The 20,049-nt window shown below is 35.9% G+C and overlaps 1 protein-coding gene and 1 long non-coding RNA gene across 7 annotated transcripts; one reads left to right on the top strand and one right to left on the bottom strand.

Annotated features, from left to right (window-relative positions):
* Positions 1-1,326: 1,326 nt before the first annotated feature.
* On the top strand, positions 1,327-7,882 carry LOC104219090 (switch 2). 2 transcript variants are annotated; one of them, XM_070150443.1, is made up of 8 exons: positions 1,327-1,774; positions 2,859-2,965; positions 3,186-4,110; positions 4,807-5,054; positions 6,055-6,181; positions 6,371-6,646; positions 6,745-7,003; positions 7,347-7,434. In XM_070150443.1, the coding sequence occupies exons 1-8, from the start codon at positions 1,382-1,384 to the stop codon at positions 7,376-7,378; spliced, it is 2,367 nt and encodes a 788-aa protein (XP_070006544.1). In that variant the 5' UTR covers positions 1,327-1,381; the 3' UTR covers positions 7,379-7,434. The 2 variants fall into 2 exon arrangements, with proteins under 2 accessions (XP_070006544.1, XP_070006543.1); XM_070150442.1 differs by lacking the exon at positions 7,347-7,434 and adding an exon at positions 7,470-7,882 and having other exon boundaries at positions 1,329-1,774.
* LOC104219091 (uncharacterized) lies at positions 4,063-11,874 on the bottom strand. 5 transcript variants are annotated; one of them, XR_709151.2, is made up of 7 exons: positions 11,678-11,874; positions 11,333-11,585; positions 11,180-11,239; positions 9,452-10,051; positions 8,570-8,611; positions 8,090-8,497; positions 4,063-4,152 (listed from the first exon to the last, which is right to left on the bottom strand). It is a non-coding gene; the product is annotated as an uncharacterized lncRNA (long non-coding RNA). The 5 variants fall into 5 exon arrangements; XR_709154.2 differs by lacking the exon at positions 4,063-4,152 and having other exon boundaries at positions 7,988-8,497; positions 11,333-11,579; XR_709153.2 differs by lacking the exon at positions 4,063-4,152 and having other exon boundaries at positions 7,988-8,497; positions 8,575-8,611.
* Between the last annotated feature and the right edge of the window lie 8,175 nt (positions 11,875-20,049).

Raw genomic sequence — 20,049 nt, forward strand, 5'->3', positions numbered from 1 at the left:
CAGGTAGAAGTCTGTGATTAGAAAAAGAATGTCTATTATAAATAGTAGACTTATCATCAAATTGAATACAAATCCTACCATCCGGATTTTGAGTGACATGCGAAAATTCAGTATTTGACAAGTCGTTAGTAATCTGACTTGGGGATATAACAGAATTTAAAGTCCATGTAGTCGGAAAATTAATTTCCTCCCATCTGATAGGTCTCCTAGTGGTGACCTTGGACTTTGCAAAATTGGTTTCGACCAATATGGTCTGATCCGAAGTATCGTATAACTTACATTTCGGATTTAAAGTAGATAATAATTTGAAATAAATCCTATAGGACAGACATATAAGTTCAGAACCAGGCGCATAATTATAACCATGCGTTTTCACATTTAAAGTTAAAGCATCAAGAATATTAACATCAGAAAGAGATAGTTGCAAATTGGGTTGAGTATTAAAATATACTGGACCATAGGCCACTGTAGATTCTATCGAACCCATTAGAGACTGTCTGAAATTCAGATTTCTAGCATCTCTAAGAGCTGCTAAGAAGGTCTCTGGTAACCCTTTAAGGGTTAAAGGTTTAAAAGCAATTTGAACCATACCAATATGCACATAATGGTAATGATGTTTATATAAATCTATATCATGCTTGTTTAACAAACGAATAGTCTGTTCAGATGAATTTAATGCTAAAGACTGTTCAGTCGTTTTTATCAATTGTTTAGAAGAAAGTTTATCAAACCAACCATAATCATAAATGGTTTTTATAGAAACTTTAGGAATTGTCCATTTATTTAACAAATCAAGGTTTTGAGGTATATCTACCTCTTCAAGTCTAGTACTTTTAGTACTTGTTTCTCCCAGATCCATTCCAAAAGCTTCATATCTATGCTAAAGCTTTCATATCTATTACACAATTACCATGAAAATTCCTAGGCTCTGATACCATTTTACACCAGGATCTAGGTATCAATAATTACTCTGCCTATATATATATATATATATATATATATATATATATATATATATATATATATATTATTAAATAGGCACCTAAATTAAAGGGATAATATCAGATAGACTAAACCTTGAGTTGGGAAATGTATCATGAACGAAAATCAGTCCAAATTCACTGTTATTCGTTTATCACTTGGACCAAAATTGAAAGGAGAATATTCCTTAAATAAAAAATTTACTATAGAAACATTTCTTGAACAATTTAATTTTGATTTTGTCATAATTTTCTTAATCTATATTAGATTTTGTCATAAAATCTATTTAAATTTTGTTTTAAAAGTGTCAAAGTGGCTTTTTCTCAACATCATATAATATAGATACAGAAGATATAGATTGTAGAGACGTTGCCAAGAATTTAACGATTTTCAATTTCCCATGTCTTGGAACAGCTTCAAGGAGACACTCAAGCCCTGCACTACAATTCAATCATCTTTCTCACAATCTTCTTCAATAAGTTCTTACAATTTCGACACAAATTCTGTAAACCCTAGAAAACCCCCTAAATCTTCTTTGTCCCAGCAACTTCTACGCCTCGAAGATCGTTCTTCTTTGCCTCAAACCCAACCACCACAAACTCCCAATAAGCAGAACCATTTTGATTTGAAAAGCAAATATGAAAAATCAGAGGAGGAGGAAGAAGAAGGAGAAGAAGAAGAAGAAAAGCCCGTTGGGTTTGGGAGGCCCAAATTGGATCCTTTATTGCTAAATCAAACAGGACCTTACGAGCCTTTGGTTCTGTCTTCATCGGGTCAAAAGCCCGTTGTTCAGGTATTTTTCGCTGGCCCATTTAGTAAAGATTCATTCTTTTTGAACCCTTTTAAACTTACAGTTTCTGTAATTGTTGGTTCAATTTCAAAATTACCCAAATGGGGTTCTGTTTATTGGAAAGTTAGTATTTTGAGATCATGTGCTATTTGCTTGCTTGTTGTGAATGTGAGCATTATATGCTTTGACTTATTTTGGGCTTCATTTGATTATTGGAATTTTGGGCTACTTAATTAGAATGTGATTGATCAAAATTGCCTAAATAGAAAAGTAGATAAAATTTGTATGTTAATTGATTGTTGCGGTGGTCTAGTTGGTCTTGCTCAGCAATGTGGTATGTTGAAAACGATATCTAGACTGTGGTTTTGGTGAATGACTTAGTCCCTTGCTTAAGCTTTGGTTGGATCTCCAAGGATTTTTTAGAAGAAACAGACAAACATCTTGAATAAGAAAAGATGGAAAGATGAAATTTTTTTAATAACCGAGAAATCCTGAGGTCCAGTTGGCACATAGTTTGAACCTCGATGGATAATGGACCTGTCCCTCTACCCTTCTCCCATTAAATACGAGGCTTTAAGTGTTAATGCCATTTGGATTTTGATCAAAAGGAGCTAAGGGGGATGGGCTTTTGATATGGATACAATCTGCTTTTGCAATTTCTCCTCTTATTTTATACGGAATACAGATTTTTTCTGCCAAAGGTGGTAATTTTCTTTTTCTCTTCATTGCGGAAACGATAGGAACATTCTTCTTTGTTTCTTTTCTTGACAATGTTTCAATTTTACCTGAAAGATTGCTCTTTGGTTTTTAGGTTTATTAGGTAACGACAGACCATCGTCTTCATATTTGGTTAGGAACCATTCAATGTCTTTTGGAGTAAAACCTCTTATCTTCTCTGACCCTAAGAATTACTAGATTTCTCAACAGCCCTTTTCCAAATAATGAATCTTGAAATTAAATCAAGAAATAAAAAGAGATGTAGACCATTTTGTTACCTGTTGAAATAAATTCATACTTGCTTCTTTACCCAGTTTAGGATGTGTAATGATTGACTACATATTTAGTAATTTCCTTATTTCTTTTTCAGGTTCCAGCATCTATAAACTGTAGGCTTTTGGAGCATCAACGAGCAGGAGTGAAATTTTTGTATAGCTTGTATCAGAATAATCATGGAGGAGTTCTTGGAGATGATATGTGAGTTTTCTTTGTGATTCTCTTTTTGGGTGTTATGATACTACTTGTTGTATAGTGTTGGCCTAACTTGTACAAGTGATGAGCATCAGCTGTCGGGTCATGTTACGCACAGTCATATACACTTAGTAATGCTATTGTAATATGTCTTTTTTTTTTTTTAATTTGATTATAATGTCTCTTCTCCTTGTCTTTCCTTTTTTATGGCATATGCTTGGAACAGGGGACTTGGTAAAACCATCCAAAGCATTGCATTCTTAGCTGCTGTATTTGGTAAGGATGGAGACTTACCTGAATCAACAGTCTCGAAGGAACACCCAAGAACAAGGGGCCCTGTACTAATAGTTTGTCCCTCTTCTTTGATCCACAACTGGGTAAATGAGTTTTCCAAGTGGGCAACATTTAGTGTTTGCATTTATCACGGGCCAAACCGTGATTTAATGATTGACAAACTAGAAGCACGTGGAGTGGAGATACTTATAACCAGTTTTGATACATACAGAATCCATGGACACATTTTATCAGATGTTGATTGGGAGATTGTGATTATTGATGAGGCTCATCGGCTTAAGAATGAGAAATCAAAACTGTACAAGGCATGTTTAGCAATTAAGACCCTAAAACGTTATGGTCTTACAGGAACAATAATGCAGAATAAATTAATGGAATTGTTCAACCTGTTCGACTGGGTGATACCCGGTTGCTTGGGGACACGTGAACACTTCCGAGAATTTTACGATGAGCCCCTTAAACATGGTCAGCGATCAAGTGCTCCAGATAGATTTGTTCGAGTTGCTGATGAGCGAAAACAGCACTTAGTATCAGTTCTGCACAAATATTTGTTAAGAAGGATAAAGGAGGAAACTATTGGACATCTCATGTTGGGGAAGGAAGATAATGTTGTATTTTGTGCAATGAGTGAACTGCAAAAACGGGTTTATCAGAGAATGCTACAGTTACCTGAGGTACGATGCCTTATCAATAAGGATCTCCCTTGTAGTTGTGGAAGCCCTCTCAAGCAAGTCGAATGTTGCAGAAGGACGGTTCCAGATGGTATCATCTGGTCTTACCTTCACAGGGACAATCCAGATGGTTGTGATTCATGCCCTTATTGTGTAGTTCTTCCTTGTCTCATGAAGCTCCAGCAGGTTATCCCTAAAGAATTTTCTCTTGGTTTTCTCTTGATAGATCTGTACTAAGATTCCTTGATAGTCAATGATGTAGAAAATCTAATTTCAAAGTAAGTTCTCTAGTTTCTTTTAAGGAAAAATGCTGCTCTCGAGATATGCTCCTAAAGTGAGAGAAAATGAGATTAGGTTGCCAGATGCAAAACGAGTCAGACAACATAGAGAAGGAAAATGATGAACATCTAGGAACCCTCAGTTTCAGGTGATGCATAAATTAAGTAATTAACCCAAAAATTAATTAATCAACCAATGCTGTTTCTACTTTTCAACTTGCTATTAGAAGTGGATATTGTTGTCTAGCAGAACATGTTAAAAGTGTGATCCTCTTTTTTGGTCTCTGAATTCTGATTTTTAATCTCTCTTCCCTCTTTTAAAAATAAATGTTACTGAAACAAGAGAAAAGAAGACCCGGGAACATTTCTTGAAAATTAAAGAGGAAGAGTACCTCTTACCACCTCAGATCTGCCATTACCTTTAAAAATAATGATTCTTGGTTGTATGGTTGAGTATGGGGTGGACATAACCATGTTATTTCGTTCGAATTTCTAGTTATTTGCAACATTGGTACCCCTCAATCCTATTTACTTTGATTTTGAAATTATTTTTCGTCCCTCTTTCATCATTTTGTATCCTCACTTTTTGGAGCTCTCTGAGCAGATAAGCAATCACTTGGAGCTTATCAAGCCTAATCCAAGGGATGATCCAGATAAACAGAGAAAAGATGCAGAATTTGCTGATGCTGTATTTGGTAAGGACATTGATTTGGTAGGAGGGCATACTCAGAATAAGAGTTTCTTGGGCTTAAGTAATGTTGAACATTGCGGGAAAATGAGAGCATTGGAGAAACTAATGTCCTCTTGGGTTTCACAAGGTGACAAGATTCTTCTTTTCAGCTATTCTGTAAGGTACTATATCAGTATTCAGTACTTTTATCCTTTTGAGTGACTGAAACATGCAAATGCTTGCAAAAAGCTAGGTGCTTGGCTAACAAATATAATTACTCCTTTTTTGTGATGGAGATAAAAACTCCATATTATTTTGTATCTTAAGGCGTTGAAGCAGTTCTTTTTGTTGTTGTCCTCAGTTATGATCGTCATATGATTACTTTTATGATGATATCTTAAATACTCTATCAATATTTCTGTTCCTCAATTATCGTCTGTCACATTATGTCAATTCAGAAGAGTGCATGAGTAAGAGCTTTTTTCCTGCCTTTATTTGATATTAGACCAGCTGAGTTTTGTTGTCAGAGATATGTCGAAATTAATTACACTAATGGGCTAACTAGTTTAAGGAATATTTTTAGTAATAGTCTAATGACTATTCTTCTTGAAGATAGTACTTCTAACCAATTGAGAGACCAGACGTCTCTAAATTTTAAAAATTTAGCCTTCTGATTTTGTGTGAGTTTTAATTTATGGGGTTCTCTTTTCCTTTTATAAAATTGTAAAGTTGTTTTTATTTCTATCTGACCTTCCAAATTGAAGAAAGTTCGATGCACATTATCTGATTGTTTAACAATTGCTGTTTGATTTTTCCTACGCCTAACCCCTATCTTGGATTAGAATTAGAGCAGCATCACAAAAACTTATCAGATCTCTGGTAGTGGTGCACTGTTATGACAACCTGAGGGCTGTGAATAGTTTTAATGAGAATCTCCATCTTTTTTGCTTTTTGGGATAAGTAGGATCCGTCTCTTCTTATGAGGCTTTCTAGATGTATAGCCCTTTTTCTCTTGTTTTGCAACTCCGTTACTGTGGAGTATGGAAAACAGCAAGAGTCACCCAAGGATCTGTTTTGTGCTTATAGAAATATATATGTTGCGTTTATTGCATAGCTTTTCAGGCATGTCTTATTTTCTCTAGTCTTAATTCCCTTCTTTTTAAAAATAATTGTCCTGAGCAGGATGCTGGACATACTTGAGAAATTTATTATACGCAAAGGCTATGGCTTTTCAAGGCTTGATGGTTCCACCCCAACTGGCCTGCGCCAGTCTCTAGTCGACGACTTCAACTCTAGTCCTAGCAAACAGGTAGATTTTTGAATCAATCAACTCTTCCAATCCCAAATTAGTTGGGGGTTAGCTATATCAATCCTCTGCATCCAGTTGTGCTCTATTCAGGCACATTCCTCTTTATTAATATGGAATAGAACAATTTTAGTAATATTAAACTTTACTTCTCTTTATCATTTCTGTAATTTTAAGTTGTTCTCATCTTAGGTGTTCCTTATATCAACAAAAGCTGGTGGACTTGGCCTTAACCTCGTTAGTGCAAATCGTGTAGTGATATTTGATCCAAATTGGAATCCTGCCCAAGATTTGCAGGCCCAGGACAGATCATTCCGATTTGGACAGAGGCGGCATGTTGTTGTTTTCCGCCTACTTGCGGCTGGTTCTCTTGAAGAACTTGTTTACACTCGTCAGGTCTACAAACAGCAGTTATCAAACATTGCTGTCTCTGGAAAAATGGAAAAACGCTATTTCGAGGGAGTTCAGGTTGAAAATTACTTTTCTTTGTTTGTTTCCTCGGATTTTTTTTGCCTGTACCATTCTTCCAGTTGGAAATGATTACTTATTCAGACTGCAACTTTCAGGATTGTAAGGAGTTTCAAGGGGAGCTATTCGGTATCTGCAATCTTTTCAGAGATCTATCTGACAAACTCTTCACAAGTGAGATCATTGAATTACATGAAAAGAAGAGAAAGGAAGATGGTACTCATTCAAAACAGGATTTGAGTGGGATGTATTTTGTTCCTGAGAAAGAAATAACTACAGCATCTTTGGTGGCACCTGAAAGCAGTAAACATAAAGAAGATGAGGGCACAGCAGTTGCTCCAATGCTTGAACACCTCGGTGAGTTCATTTTTCGTTTGTTTCTGATAAATTAGAATTGCTCTGAAGGTCCATTGTGGAAAGGCAACAGGAAAGAAAAGAATGGTAATTATGGAGGCACCCAAAGTAAAAAAAAAAATTCCTTTAAAAGAAGAGGAAGGTCAATATTGTTCTAGCTCTAGGTATTGATCGCACTGAAAGGAAAGAAGGAAAATATTACTTGGTTATTTGATAAGATAGAACTAAGAGGATGGATGTAGTTCTTTTAAGAAATCTGCTATACTGTTCTTACCTTAAGATTCTCGAAGCTGTTGAAATGGTTGACAATCTTTTATCTTTTATTTTCATTTTCATTTTTTGGCAGCAATATTGAAGTTCTTTCTTCACCTCAGTTAAGTGGCTGATGTCTCTTACAAAGACAAAATTGTAGGATACAGATATACAATGGCATTGATCTTTATTGCTCATTTGACCTTTTGATGCCCAGGTATTGTATATGCTCATCGGTTTGAAGACATTGTTGACCTTGGACCAGCAATGATGAAAGAGAAAAAAGAACACACTGTGCATCTAAGTAACGCTCCAGGGCAGCCAAAGTGTTCAACCGTTGGGAAGAGGAAATCAGATGCCATAACTGGGAAGGAGAATGTAGGAACTGGCAATCCTATAAAGATGCGGAAAAAGAACCATTTTAGCCTCATTGCCTGTTTCATGGGCATGGAAGAGGTTCAGTTTAGCAAATGGCTCTTATCTGCAACTCCAGCAGAGCGTGAAAAAGTACTAAAAGATTATCATAAGAGGCGAAAGGACAAAATTCATGACTTTAATGACAACTTGTAACTTCTGTAACATTTAGTCTGTACAGGTGCTGCTTTTTTCTTTTTTTCTTTTTTTTTTTAATATATACTCCACTTCTTAGTGTGTATAGGCCGAGGCGGAGCCAGGATTTGAAGTTCATGGGTTCCGAACCTGCCACCGAACTCAATAACTTATTTAGTCACTGGGTTCACAGTTAAATATTTATATATATTTAGTAAATTTTCTAATACAAAACAGGGTTTAAGCAAAAACTACTGGATTCGTCCGAACCCATAAATCATACACTACCTCTGCCCTTGTGTATAGGAAAGCTTTTAGGCCGTCCATTGTGTCTGTATCTTCATTGTTTTAGAGTATAAACAGTTCGCACTTGAATAAATGATGAGATAGTACTGGTCCAAAGTAAAAGCTTGTCTCCCAAATCTAGACTTTCACTTCATAAAGGAATATTGCATCTACTTTCTCTGCAACTTGAATCTGAGATTGTCTATGTTGGATTGATATCTTGGGAGCATTGTGTTTCTATGATACTACACATAAGCTGTTACGGTTGACTTCTTCATGAAGAAAAATAATTTGCAGTTAATTCCTCGGCATCTTGAACCTTGATACTGGCTTTGAGCCGCGACTGACTGACTGCTCCCTTGAATTGATATCAATATCAGTTGTGTGTTCTATGATACCACCAGTAAAAGCCTGCAAGAGGATATTGTCAGATACCGATCCCCTTAATATATCAATTGATCTTATAATTGTGCAAGAACGTACCTTACCACTGTCAAAGTGTGGTTCGGAAGGACGAGCAGCAGCCTGTAAGAAAAGCATTCAGAGTATATTATAGTTCTTAACTCTGGAAAGATGCACGCGGCAAAACATGCATGCCACCATATTGTTATGTTGAAGATAATGGGGCAATATAGGGCGGAAAAGATGCACGATACAGTATTGTTATGTTGAAGATGATGGAGCAATATCATCATACTTAAACCAATTAGCTCGAGCTGCCACACCAGCAAACAGATAAACGCGGTGCACGACGACTTTGGTGCTAGGGACTAAGATTATGTTATGAATAGAAATAAGCACTAGTCCTTTTCTCTCTACATATAAACGTTTTTCATGAGGGGAAAAGGCGGCGGAGGGGAATGATAGAGTTGCAAGAAAAGTAAAAATGACATTGTAGCCATGTCACCACAAATATGTTGAGAGACAAGAATTTATGCATAATGCAGACCAACAATATTACTCTTTTGAGTTTGTTAACATGGATTACAAATGGATCTGCTTCTACTTCATTAAAAAAAACAAAGACGAGAATCCAGAGACCAGCTGGTCCAACAATGCAGCTCGTGCAGAAACAGACAACAAGAACGACTCCTGCTATTGACAATTTTGAATGAAATCCAAGTCAACTGAAAAATTGAGCGTGCTGACAGGATCACATGTACAACCTACAGATCTTTCGCAGTTCAAGGGATGACATAAATCAGAAATGTCACCTAACCATTCTGTCTCCCAGTGCTGAGAAGAAGAAAACAAAGAAAGAGCAAGCTGGAACAGCGAGAAATGAGATAATGAGAGTAATGCAGGTGGACTGGAACAGCAATGGCCCTGTCTAGGTAAGAACAAATAAAAGGCACAGAATCGTACTTTGTTTTCAGCTATAAGAAGAGCCTTAACATCCTCCTCCGCTTGTGGTTCTGTTGGAGCATTCACCGTCAAATTGGACTTGCCATAAGCTAGATTCCCAGATAAGCAGTTTTCTGATACATTGCAATCTTTTAAGAGAAGCAGAAGTTAAAGTCATCTCAGACTAAGAAATCAAGTTTATGCATTTCTCAAATTCAAGTTCAACACTCCTGTTGTCTCATGTCACATCACAAAATAAGTTTCTGCAGCACCTGACAACACTGTAGCTTTATTATCAATACTATGTCATGTCCAAATTATTTCTGTAGCACTTGCAAATACTGTAGATCTACGCATATCAGCAACTCAAACGTCTGAGAAAGCATTACCATGTCAAAGTGTTCAACCACCATATGACAGAACATACAAGCATACCGCTGCCTCAGAATCTGTAGCATCAAAAAATGAGGCCTCGGCCTTAAGGTCTTGCATTAAAGCCTTTACAGATTCAACTTGGAACTCCGAAACATTCCCTCTTCTCTTCAGTGACTCAATTGTTTGCTTGACTACAGTTGTTTGCTTGGCTGCTCTTTGAGCATAATAACTCTCTCCTAGAAGAACCTGCATGTAGGACAGAAGTGGAAAATTATATTCAAAAAGTTGTAACTGGAAAAAGATTTTAAGAACAAAATTGCAGGGAATTGTCAGTAAAAAGGGAAAAAAGGATGAAGCATACATTCATAATTAGCCAAACATCACTTGCAAATTAGCCAGACAAATAGCAAATTAAATAGTAGGTTTTTAACTTGGAAATGATCATGTAAACAGCACAGACTTAAAGACAAGCCCCCTAAGTATTCCGTTATTTCTGTCCTAAAGCAAGGACTTATCAGATAGATTTAAAAAAATAATTGTGGAATTCAGGAAAGAGAAAATGAGGCATATTCCATGATTTGGCAAAGAAGATTCTACCACCATCAGACTCCTCATTGGAGAACAATAACCTTTTCAGTCTTATTGATATATATATCAAATATCAATAAACCATCGAAATGGACAGTAGTAAAGAAAACAATTCTATTCAGCAACTCAATCATTTCAGCGAGGACCCATTCAGTTTATCAAACAGAGAACTCTTAAGAGTTCAACACAAGGAATGGTTCCTTTTGATCTAGGAAGAGAGTCGATCAATCGATCAACAACATGTCAATCCCAAACTAGTAGGGATCGACTATACGAATTTGCTCAATCCATTCCGCTCTAGTCATTCATCATAGTTGTATACTTTTTTTATAGACTATCTACATACCACAATCCTCCTCCTTTATACCCCAGAGAGCTAACAGCGCACAGTACAAAACTTGGTGGATAATGCGTCCACCCCTCTGCCCTTCTCCACTTAAATACCAGACTGTTGTATGCGGCAGGTTCCAACCCGTAGAGTGCACCTAACCCACTTCATGCGTTGCGCTCTTACCACTAGGCCAAAAATCTGGGGGCAATCCTCCTTTATTTGGGCTTAGAACAAGAAATACTTTGCACATAACAGGAGTTTGATAAAAGAAGAGTTTCTTAACACAACAACATAAAAAAATTCCTTTTAATCCAGAAAGAAAGGCGAAAACATTATGCATTAAGCATAATGTACAATCAAAAGATAAGTCTCGCACTTATAGCTCAATCAAACTAATATTTCCAAGTAACTGAAACGAGCATAATCAAATTGAAACGGCGTAATGAATAATTTACCAGAAATTCACTAGTGTGGATTAAACGACCAGGAAAAAATGCAGCTTTACCAAGCGGAACCTGAAAAAGGAAAAGCACATTAATCTCTTAAAGAAAAAGCATAACACTCTACTATCCAGTCAAAAGTAAAACGTTCAGTAAATAAAAATTAACCATGATATCGTGGTGGAGCTGGTCGGAAGCCAGTGAACAAGTTTAATAAGGCTATTGTTGTCGGCGACGAAATATCCGAGCTAGTCCAGTTGCTTCTGCTGCTCCGAGATAGTTTCCTCCACGCGCTTAGATGCTTTATGTGATTCTTCCACCGGAAACAGTGTGGATAGTGCCGTTACTGTGCCCTTTACTGGTTCTTCCGTTACTTCACAGTCTTCCCTTGTCGGCAATTTCCTCTTTTTGTCCTCTGTTTCTAGAGGGGGAAAAAACTAGAGTGACTTTCAAATATAGTTATTGACTAAAGGTTTAGGTTTGAGAAAAAGAATTTAACTTATATATACTAACCGATAAAATTTAGGAATTTCGACCAAAGTATGTATTTTTTGGCTTCAAAAACTACGGATGTGTAGTTTTTACTTCTTAGGATTATATTTGCAAAAACTTGATCAGAATCTGCCGGTTTTCCATCTTCGCCGTCGACTATGGGGAACTCCGTCAGAAGGGAATGGTTTCAACCGGGAAGAGAAGAGGTAGCCAAAGAGGGGGAATGTTTTATCGCCAAAGGCCAAATATATTCTACCTTTACCATAAAATTAATTAATGCATATTTTATTAAATTTAAGAAAATAATTTAAAATGAGTAATAAATACTGTGGGTATAACAGAAAAAAAAAAATTAAGCGTAAAGTGACAAGTAAAAATGAAAATCTATTTTTAGTATACATGTCAAGTAAAAGTGATCGGAGGGAGTACTTCCTTATACTTTAGGTCTAAATATATTTGTTGTAATATTATTGGTTCAAATATACCATTTCTATTAAGTTTGTCCAAGGTAGACATCTAATCCTACATAGCACTAATATTTGATGAGGTGGATGTCACGTGACATACCAACTCAGTGCATCTAATCCATATATAATAGACTAAAATTTAAAATACAATATTTTTCATTAGGGGTGTACATGGTTATTAAAGCCAAACCAAACCAATTACATCGATTTGGATTGGTTCGGTTTTGTCGGATTTTTTTAATTTTTTGTTACATGAATATTATTTCAATCTTGCTTTATTAAAGTTATAGATAAAGCTTTGATAAGTGATTATATGTTTACCAAAATTTAAAAAAAATTAACAAACATGTGATCTATTAAAGTATTCTTATGGGAGAATTTTTTTGTGTAATACATAATAGTTTATTTTTTTAGTCGTCTAACAATAATTTTTTGTTGATGTACAATTTCAAGGTTAACCGAATTTAATAACTAAACATTAAAAATCAATATGATACATAAATGGAGTAATATGTTCTATGTAGTTTTAGACTATCGAAATACCATTTCAAATTCGAAAAAGATATAAGAAATTTTGACATATGAAAGAGCAAAGAGATGATTGACGCGTTTCAATAACACCTAATAAGAAAGTGATACAATCCATTATTTAAAGTAAATAAAAATAAATGTACTTTATAGTTCTATTAATTATTACATCCCATGAGAAGAAATATTTCTAGATATTTTTTAACAAAATTCTATATAAAGTCTTAGAAGTATATATAAAAAATTATATATTTATATGTCAGTTTGGTTCGATTTTTTTACTCAATACCAAAATAAATCAAACCAAACCTAGTTGGATTTTTTAATTGGTTTGGTGCGAATTTTCGGTTCGATTTGAACACCCCTATTTTTCATGATAGTGGTAATTGTGGCAATAATGGTGGAGGAAAAAAAATTAGTTGTGGAAAAAAATAGAAGAGATTGGTAAAATGGGTTAGGGGCGCTGAGGTGGCATGCCATGTGGCATCCACCTCATCAAATGTCAGTGTCACGTAGGATTGAATGTTTTGGACAAACTTAACGGAAAAGATACAAAGTATAACGAGGGGTACATTTAAATCTTTTTTGATAGTACAAGGGTATATTGGCCATTTTTCATTTTTTTAATTAGAGCAAGCACCTCGCATAGAATTTATGCGATGTGTATCTATTTTACTCGTTGTCAGTTATTAGTAATATCGATTTGTATATTTTGGGAGATTTGCAGTCGTACCCTATATTTGTGTCATCTTTTACCATATACCCTATTTTTAAATATTATTGATTTGATAGTCAGCTAACAAAAAATCCGTAATAATATGATAATTACACCCTTGACAAAAGGTATAAAACCTGCATCACGCATTAATCGCGTGATCTGCAACCTCATTCGTGAAAAAAGATCTCCTCCTCTCCTCTCATCAACTTTATCAACAACAAAAAACAAGAAACTTATCCAGATTCATCTTCAGAATCACACTTGCATGAAGTTTGTGAGCACGTAATTTTTTCCCCATAAAAATACTCCTACAAAATCCACAAAATATACTTTTTCTAATTATTTTAAACTTTTACAAAATTGTTTTAGGAATTTCTTTTAATTATTTGCATTTAGTCGCATTTTGTGCATATTTAATATTTTTAAATCATGAAAAATACCACAAAAAGGCCCAAATCTTCATTGCATAGCACTTTAGATCTTAATTGCATTTAGAATTTAATTACATGAATGAATTACATTATTAAACAAAAATCACAAAAATACAATAGTCATGTCTACATTTTAGCTTTTAGTTTTAAATTAATTAGTGTTAAATTAGTGAAAATAAGTAAGATTAATTTTACAAAGTAATTTAAGTTAGAATCTAATTTAGGATTTTATTTAGCTTGTTTAAATTAATGAAATTAGAATTTTAAAATCAAAAAAAATAAAGAAAAGAAAGTAGGATTCCCTCATTTATTAATTGGGCCAACAATTTAATTGGCCCAAAGCCTATCCGGTCCAAATCTCATCCCAAGTGCAATCCCTTACTCGGTCAAGTCCCTCTCTTTAACCAAACGAAGGCGTTTTGTAACGTTTGATCTTCACCATTGATTTTCCTTGATCCTACGGTCCACAACTCCCTATCTCAATCCCATAAGACTGTCCGAAACCCCTCTCCCCCCAAACCAAAACAAACCCTTCATTCACCTCCCATCTCTCTAACTAGCCAAACCCTAGCCTTCTCAAGACCCCTTGCCGGCGGCGCCGCTTTAGGCGACTCCAAACTCCTTCAAACTCACACCCTATACTCCTCTCTTCACCCTCAATCCAAACCTACCATCAATTTTTCCAAAACCCCTATCAAATCCTTCAAATTTTGGATCTGAAAATTCTGAAACATCTAAATCCATCCTCTTCTAATTGCTCATCGACCCCGGCCCGTTTGAACTCAAAACCTACATCAATCGATTGCTCTTGATGAGAGGAATCAATTGATGTTAGTCTCAGTTCATCCCACGACCACCAGAGTTTTTTCGGCCTACCAGAGTTTATGTCGATTCCCAGTTTCTTTCTTATTAGCTCTTATACGGCCTCAATTGGTAACTCCGCGACCTTTTTCCTTTGTTCAAAATTAATGACCATGTTTTGCATTTTAATTCAATTTAGTTTAGACACTTTGCATAGTATTTGATTCTGTGTTTGCATGACTAGATTAAAAATTTAGTTGCATGACCTCGATTAGTTAATTACATTAGGTTAATCAGCTAAATTTTGTTAGGTTTTAAGTATGTTCTCCTTTGAATTGTATAATCTTTTCCTTGTTCTGCTTCTTCTATTTCTATAGTTGATTGCATTTTAACAGTGTTTTGTTTAATTAGATAAGTCTTGTTATTTGCCCTACGATGATTTGTTTAGATAGATTTTAGAATTAATTAGGTTCTGTAATTTCTGAAATTAGTTTCCTTTAGATTTAAAACTAATAGAATTGAGAGTAGGGTTTTGATTTGTGGACTAGTGGACTTTGGTTCATCATTGGTGTGAGAACGTGATTTTTGCTTCACGGAAACTACTCCAAAAGAAATCAAAAAAATAAAACAAATGTCCTTTAGGTACAATTTTAAAAATTTGCGTGGCACCTTTGGATAATTGTTTGTATTTTTGTCTGTGAATGTTTATCTTGTTTTAATTAATTAAAAATACAAAAATATATGTTGCATGCACATTTAGGATTTAATTGTGCACTTAGGAATTAACTGAACCATGTTTTGTTTTTAAAAGAAGAAAAATCACAAAATATGTATTTGTTGCAATTTTTGTCGTTTTATTGTCCAATTGTGTGATTTTGTTTTTTTATTAATATTTAATCTTGTGTGTCAATTATTATTTAGGTTTAATTAATATTATTAATTTAATTTTTGTTTTACAACTTATTTTAGAATTTTTGGTAATTAGGAATTAAAAAGGAAAATAATAGAAAAGAAAAACAAGTGAAATAAGAAACACATTCGGAACTGGGCCATTCTTTTTTGGGACCCAAAATCAGGCCCAAAACACCCAATTTACCCGGTCCAATATGCCTGATCTCTCAGATGACTCAAACGACACCGTTTAGGCGTCTCAAATCTGAACCATTGATCAAACAGATCAAACGGTCCAGTTCAGCCCCAGCATTGGTTCAAACGACACCGTTTCAGGTGATTAAATCTGAACCATCCATTCCTTTTGATCTAACGGTCCCAGGCTTCCCCTATAACCCGGTCCATATCACCCCGGATCGACCCAGTCTCGTAGCATGGCCAAACGATGTCATTTCGTATTAGTAAAATGATCCAGGCCATTGATCGTGATTAATCCAACGGCCAAGATCAAACGCCCCCGCCCGTATATAACCCTAATCCCTTACCCCACGCCCCAAACCAAACCCCCCCTCACCCCATCGTCTCTCTCTCAAGCTTAGAGACGAACCAGACCAAACCCTAGCCGCCATTGTTACACCTTCGCCTGAAACCCGGCGGCAACAACGCCACCGGTCACCAAATTAACACCCTTAAGCCATCTGACCACCCTCGTTATGAATCCGCTAACCATTTGCCTCGAATCAACCTCTAGCTTCTCGAATCTTCATCGAAGATTCGAGCAAAACCTTAACCTACCCCAACCAGTCCCAAACTCACACCACGGCACCCCCATGACCTCCCTCGTGCCCAAAATACCTTTGGCCTGGTTCGAATCTTGCTAGAACCATTCGAACCCCAAATGGAACCAAGACCCCTATAAAGACCAAACCTGGGTTTTGTCCGAAATTAATGGAATTTGGGCGTCTAATCGACCTTAGTCGAAGTGTTCTCCGTTGAGAACACTCGATTAAGGTCCGTTCGACCTCAAAAAGTTCGAGTCAAGAGTTCGACCTGGGTTCGTCTAGTTTCTATTTTGTTAAGGTATTTTTTCTCCTTTCTTTCTTGTTCTATTTTTGTTACGGTTAATTGTGTTTAGTTTAGTTATAATCCAGTTTTTGTTCATTGCTTCTTCTTCTTCTCCAATCAGACCTTTTTGTTTGGTCGAGTCTGCTTCTGTTCATGGTCGAATATATGTTATTAGCCATGTAATTTGTTAGTTTATAAGTTCCATGTTTTTGTCAATACCACTCAAATCACTTGTTGGTCTGTTTATTCTGATTATTTGTTGTTAACTGCTAAATGTTATAGCCTGTGTAATCAATTGAATAAGCGTCATCGATTAGTCTTTTAGGCTTGAATGTTATGTTAACATGATAATAGTTCAACCTTTGGTTCATACTAATATATTTACCATCCTGCATCTTGTATATACTTGAATTAGAGTTGTGTTTGCTCATTCCCTGTATTTGGTTTGACCTCCTGTTCTTTATAGTTGTTCGCATGAACCTCCTTCCTTGATTCATACTGCTTCAATTTTGGTTTGTATTATTGAATCCCTGCTCAATCACTGGGTCTGAATTGATCAGGATCGGTTCCCAATATGATCAACTCATTCCCTTTGATTGATGTCATGTTTGAAATGATCTGGTCTTCTACTTTGAATCACTGTGTGAATTTGATAGTGGGAATTGGTATATTGTTGTAGTAATTTAGTGATCAATTAGAAATTAGTTGTTAGGGTTACAACTTATAGAGTTTTAATAACAGATCAATGAAGCTTAGGGCAGGGCAGTAATACACAGGGGTTTCAGGGGTAATTTTGGGATTGAATAGTTGGCAAAATGGTCTTGCTAAGTGGGTTGTCAGTAAAGCACTTAATTAACATTAAACTAATGCATTTATTTAGTGCTAATGGGGAACAAAACATAATGGTAGGAGAAGACTTAAAAGGGATTGATTAAAATATGTGGCACATGCTTGTTTGAACATTAAATAAGGAAAAGACATACTCTAGTGGAATTAAAAGAAGATCATGGGCAAAATTAGTGAGAGGATTCTGCCTGAGTGCTTTTGAGAGGGGGGCAAGGTCAGTGTTTGGTATAAAATAGGTCATTTAAGGCAGATTGAGGGGCTGGTTTTTTTTGGAGAAGAGAAATCAGTTTTCTTTCAGTTTTTTTCAGAGAGTCTAGGCTGGATTTTTAACATTTAAGAGTTCAGTAATTTAAGAGCAAAAAAAAAACAGGTTGGTTTTTAATCCTAAAAGCTTCAGTGTTTGAGAGCTAAGAAACTGAAAAGTGAGGTCTTTTCTCTTACTGCTGAATATCAGAACTAGTACCGTTACTATTTCATTGGTGTTGCTGGTTGGTATTTCTAGGGTTTCAATTGGTTTTTCCTGAGTTTGCTATTGGTTATTTGCTTCTGTTTCATTGGGTATTGCTGGAATTCTGCTGGGTTTTTTTAAATCTGTTACTGTGTTGCTGGTTATTGATGTTGTTGTTTGCTACTGCCCTGCTGATCCTCCTCTTCTTCTTCTATTGTCTATTACCAGGTACACTTTCGAATCACACTGTGATGTAGCTGTGAGATGTAAAAGTGAAAAGAAAATGCTCGAGTAGTGGAGTACTTAGTGCATCTGTAATTTAGTAGATAAATGATAAGTTGTATAGTCTATCTTTATAACTCAATGAAGAATGTGGACTGTGGAGTTTGTATCTGATAAGAACTGTATTGGACCATTAATTTGCCTTTCTTAGTTGTAAATTTAGTAGTTTAATACCAACTTTAGTAGCATAGAATTAAAAATCAAACTTCCAAGTCAACTGTGCTTTTCCCGAATAGTTAAGCATGCCCATTATTGTCAAACTGTTTAGTTAAATAAGTGGAATAAGATGAAGATAGCATGAGTTTGTTCTATTGAACCTGCCTGTTTAAACTTGTTAGTTTCACTAGCTATGAAGGTTTTAATATTGTCAACAGTAGGTAGATAATGATTGTTGGCAGCCCATTTGCTCAAAAAGTTGAAATATTGGGTTTGGCTTCATCATGTAAAGCAATTGGCAATAGCCTGTGTATGTTAAATCAGACTCGAATCCGCTTCTGTGAGTCGAACGCTGAACTTGGCCCGAATAACGCATGAAATCTGGTCGTAGGAAACGGGCTCGGTCACAAGACCATCCTTAAAAATCATACAATAAAGTTAAGTAACAATTGGTTGGGACCTTCATTTTGTGTTTAGAGACGAACTTAATAGAAAAAATATATTCACTTTAGGATCGTCCTTTTAAAATAAACGAGATGAGCCTCGTCAAATAAAATGCACAAATTGCGGGGCCCTCACAAATGTATGTATTAATTACTTAGAACTCGGGATCAACCGCTTAGCGAACTTCACGGCCATTTCCCAAAATAACCACGCGTTAGTCTCTTTAGGCACGTACTTTAAATAACATTACCTTCTTAAACCCGGGTGCACATTTATGTGACCCTAATCCAAATCTCAACGAAGTCGAAATGTGTCGCTAATCACGGGTACATTGATTGTGACGTGGTTCGAGATGCATTTCCACGACGTTGCAAATTCTTTTTAAAAATAATAATGAATGAGACGAGTCTCGACAAACAAAAATACACAAGATGTGGGTCCCTCTATACGTGTTGGTAAAATTACTTAGACTTTGGGATGGGCCGTTTAGCAAAATTTCACGGCCTTACCCAAAATAATGATACGCTAGTCGCTTTAGGTGCGCCTTTAATAATTTACTTTCTTAAACTCGGGTGCACATTTATGTGGCCCAAATCCAAATATCAACGGAGTCGAAATGTGTCGATAACCGCGGGTACATTGATGTGACGTGGTTCAAGATACGTTCTCACAATGTTGCAATTCTCTGTTAAAATAATAATAATAATAATAATAAAATCGGTAAAGAGTTAAAACTTGCATATAAGCTCATAATTGTTAAAATCAGATAAATAAGCCTAATGTGACAGTTGAGCGACCGTGCTAGAACCACGAAACTCGGGAATGCCTAACACCTTCTCCCGGGTTAACAGAATTCCTTATCCGGATTTCTGGTTCGCGGACTGTAATACAGAGTCATTCTTTTCCTCGGTTCGGGATTAAACTGGTGACTTGGGACACCCTAAATCTCCCAAGTGGCGACTCTGAAATAAATAAACAAATCCCATTTCGATTGTCCTTTAATTGGAAAAACTCTCTCTGCGCCCCTGCGGACGCGGGTAAAAAGGAGGTGTGACAGCTCTGGCGACTCTGCTGGGGACCAGCCCAGAATCTCTGGTTCAGGGTTCAAGAATTCGAGCTTAGATAAATTGTTATATTTGGTTTTATGTGATTTTTTACATGTTTGGGCCTAATGTGCTAAATGATGCTTTTACCGCTTTGATATTATCTGAACTGTATATAAACTGTGTCGAAACCCTTCTCTTCTTACCTCCGGGGATGTGCTTACTGGTTGAGACCCTCTATTATGTTAGTGTCATACCCTGAAATAAGAAAGA

Source organism: Nicotiana sylvestris, chromosome 7 (genome assembly GCF_000393655.2).
Source record: "Nicotiana sylvestris chromosome 7, ASM39365v2, whole genome shotgun sequence".
Classification (NCBI taxonomy): Eukaryota; Viridiplantae; Streptophyta; class Magnoliopsida; order Solanales; family Solanaceae; genus Nicotiana; species Nicotiana sylvestris.

Excerpts from the sequence above, each read along its gene's own strand:
- LOC104219090 (XM_070150442.1), top strand. The coding sequence starts at position 1,382 with ATGTCTTGGAACAGCTTCAAGGAGACACTCAAGCCCTGCACTACAATT. Across the intron at positions 1,775-2,858 it reads GTCAAAAGCCCGTTGTTCAG|GTTCCAGCATCTATAAACTG; the intron begins GTATTTTTCGCT and ends TTTCTTTTTCAG. Across the intron at positions 5,055-6,054 it reads CTTTTCAGCTATTCTGTAAG|GATGCTGGACATACTTGAGA; the intron begins GTACTATATCAG and ends TGTCCTGAGCAG.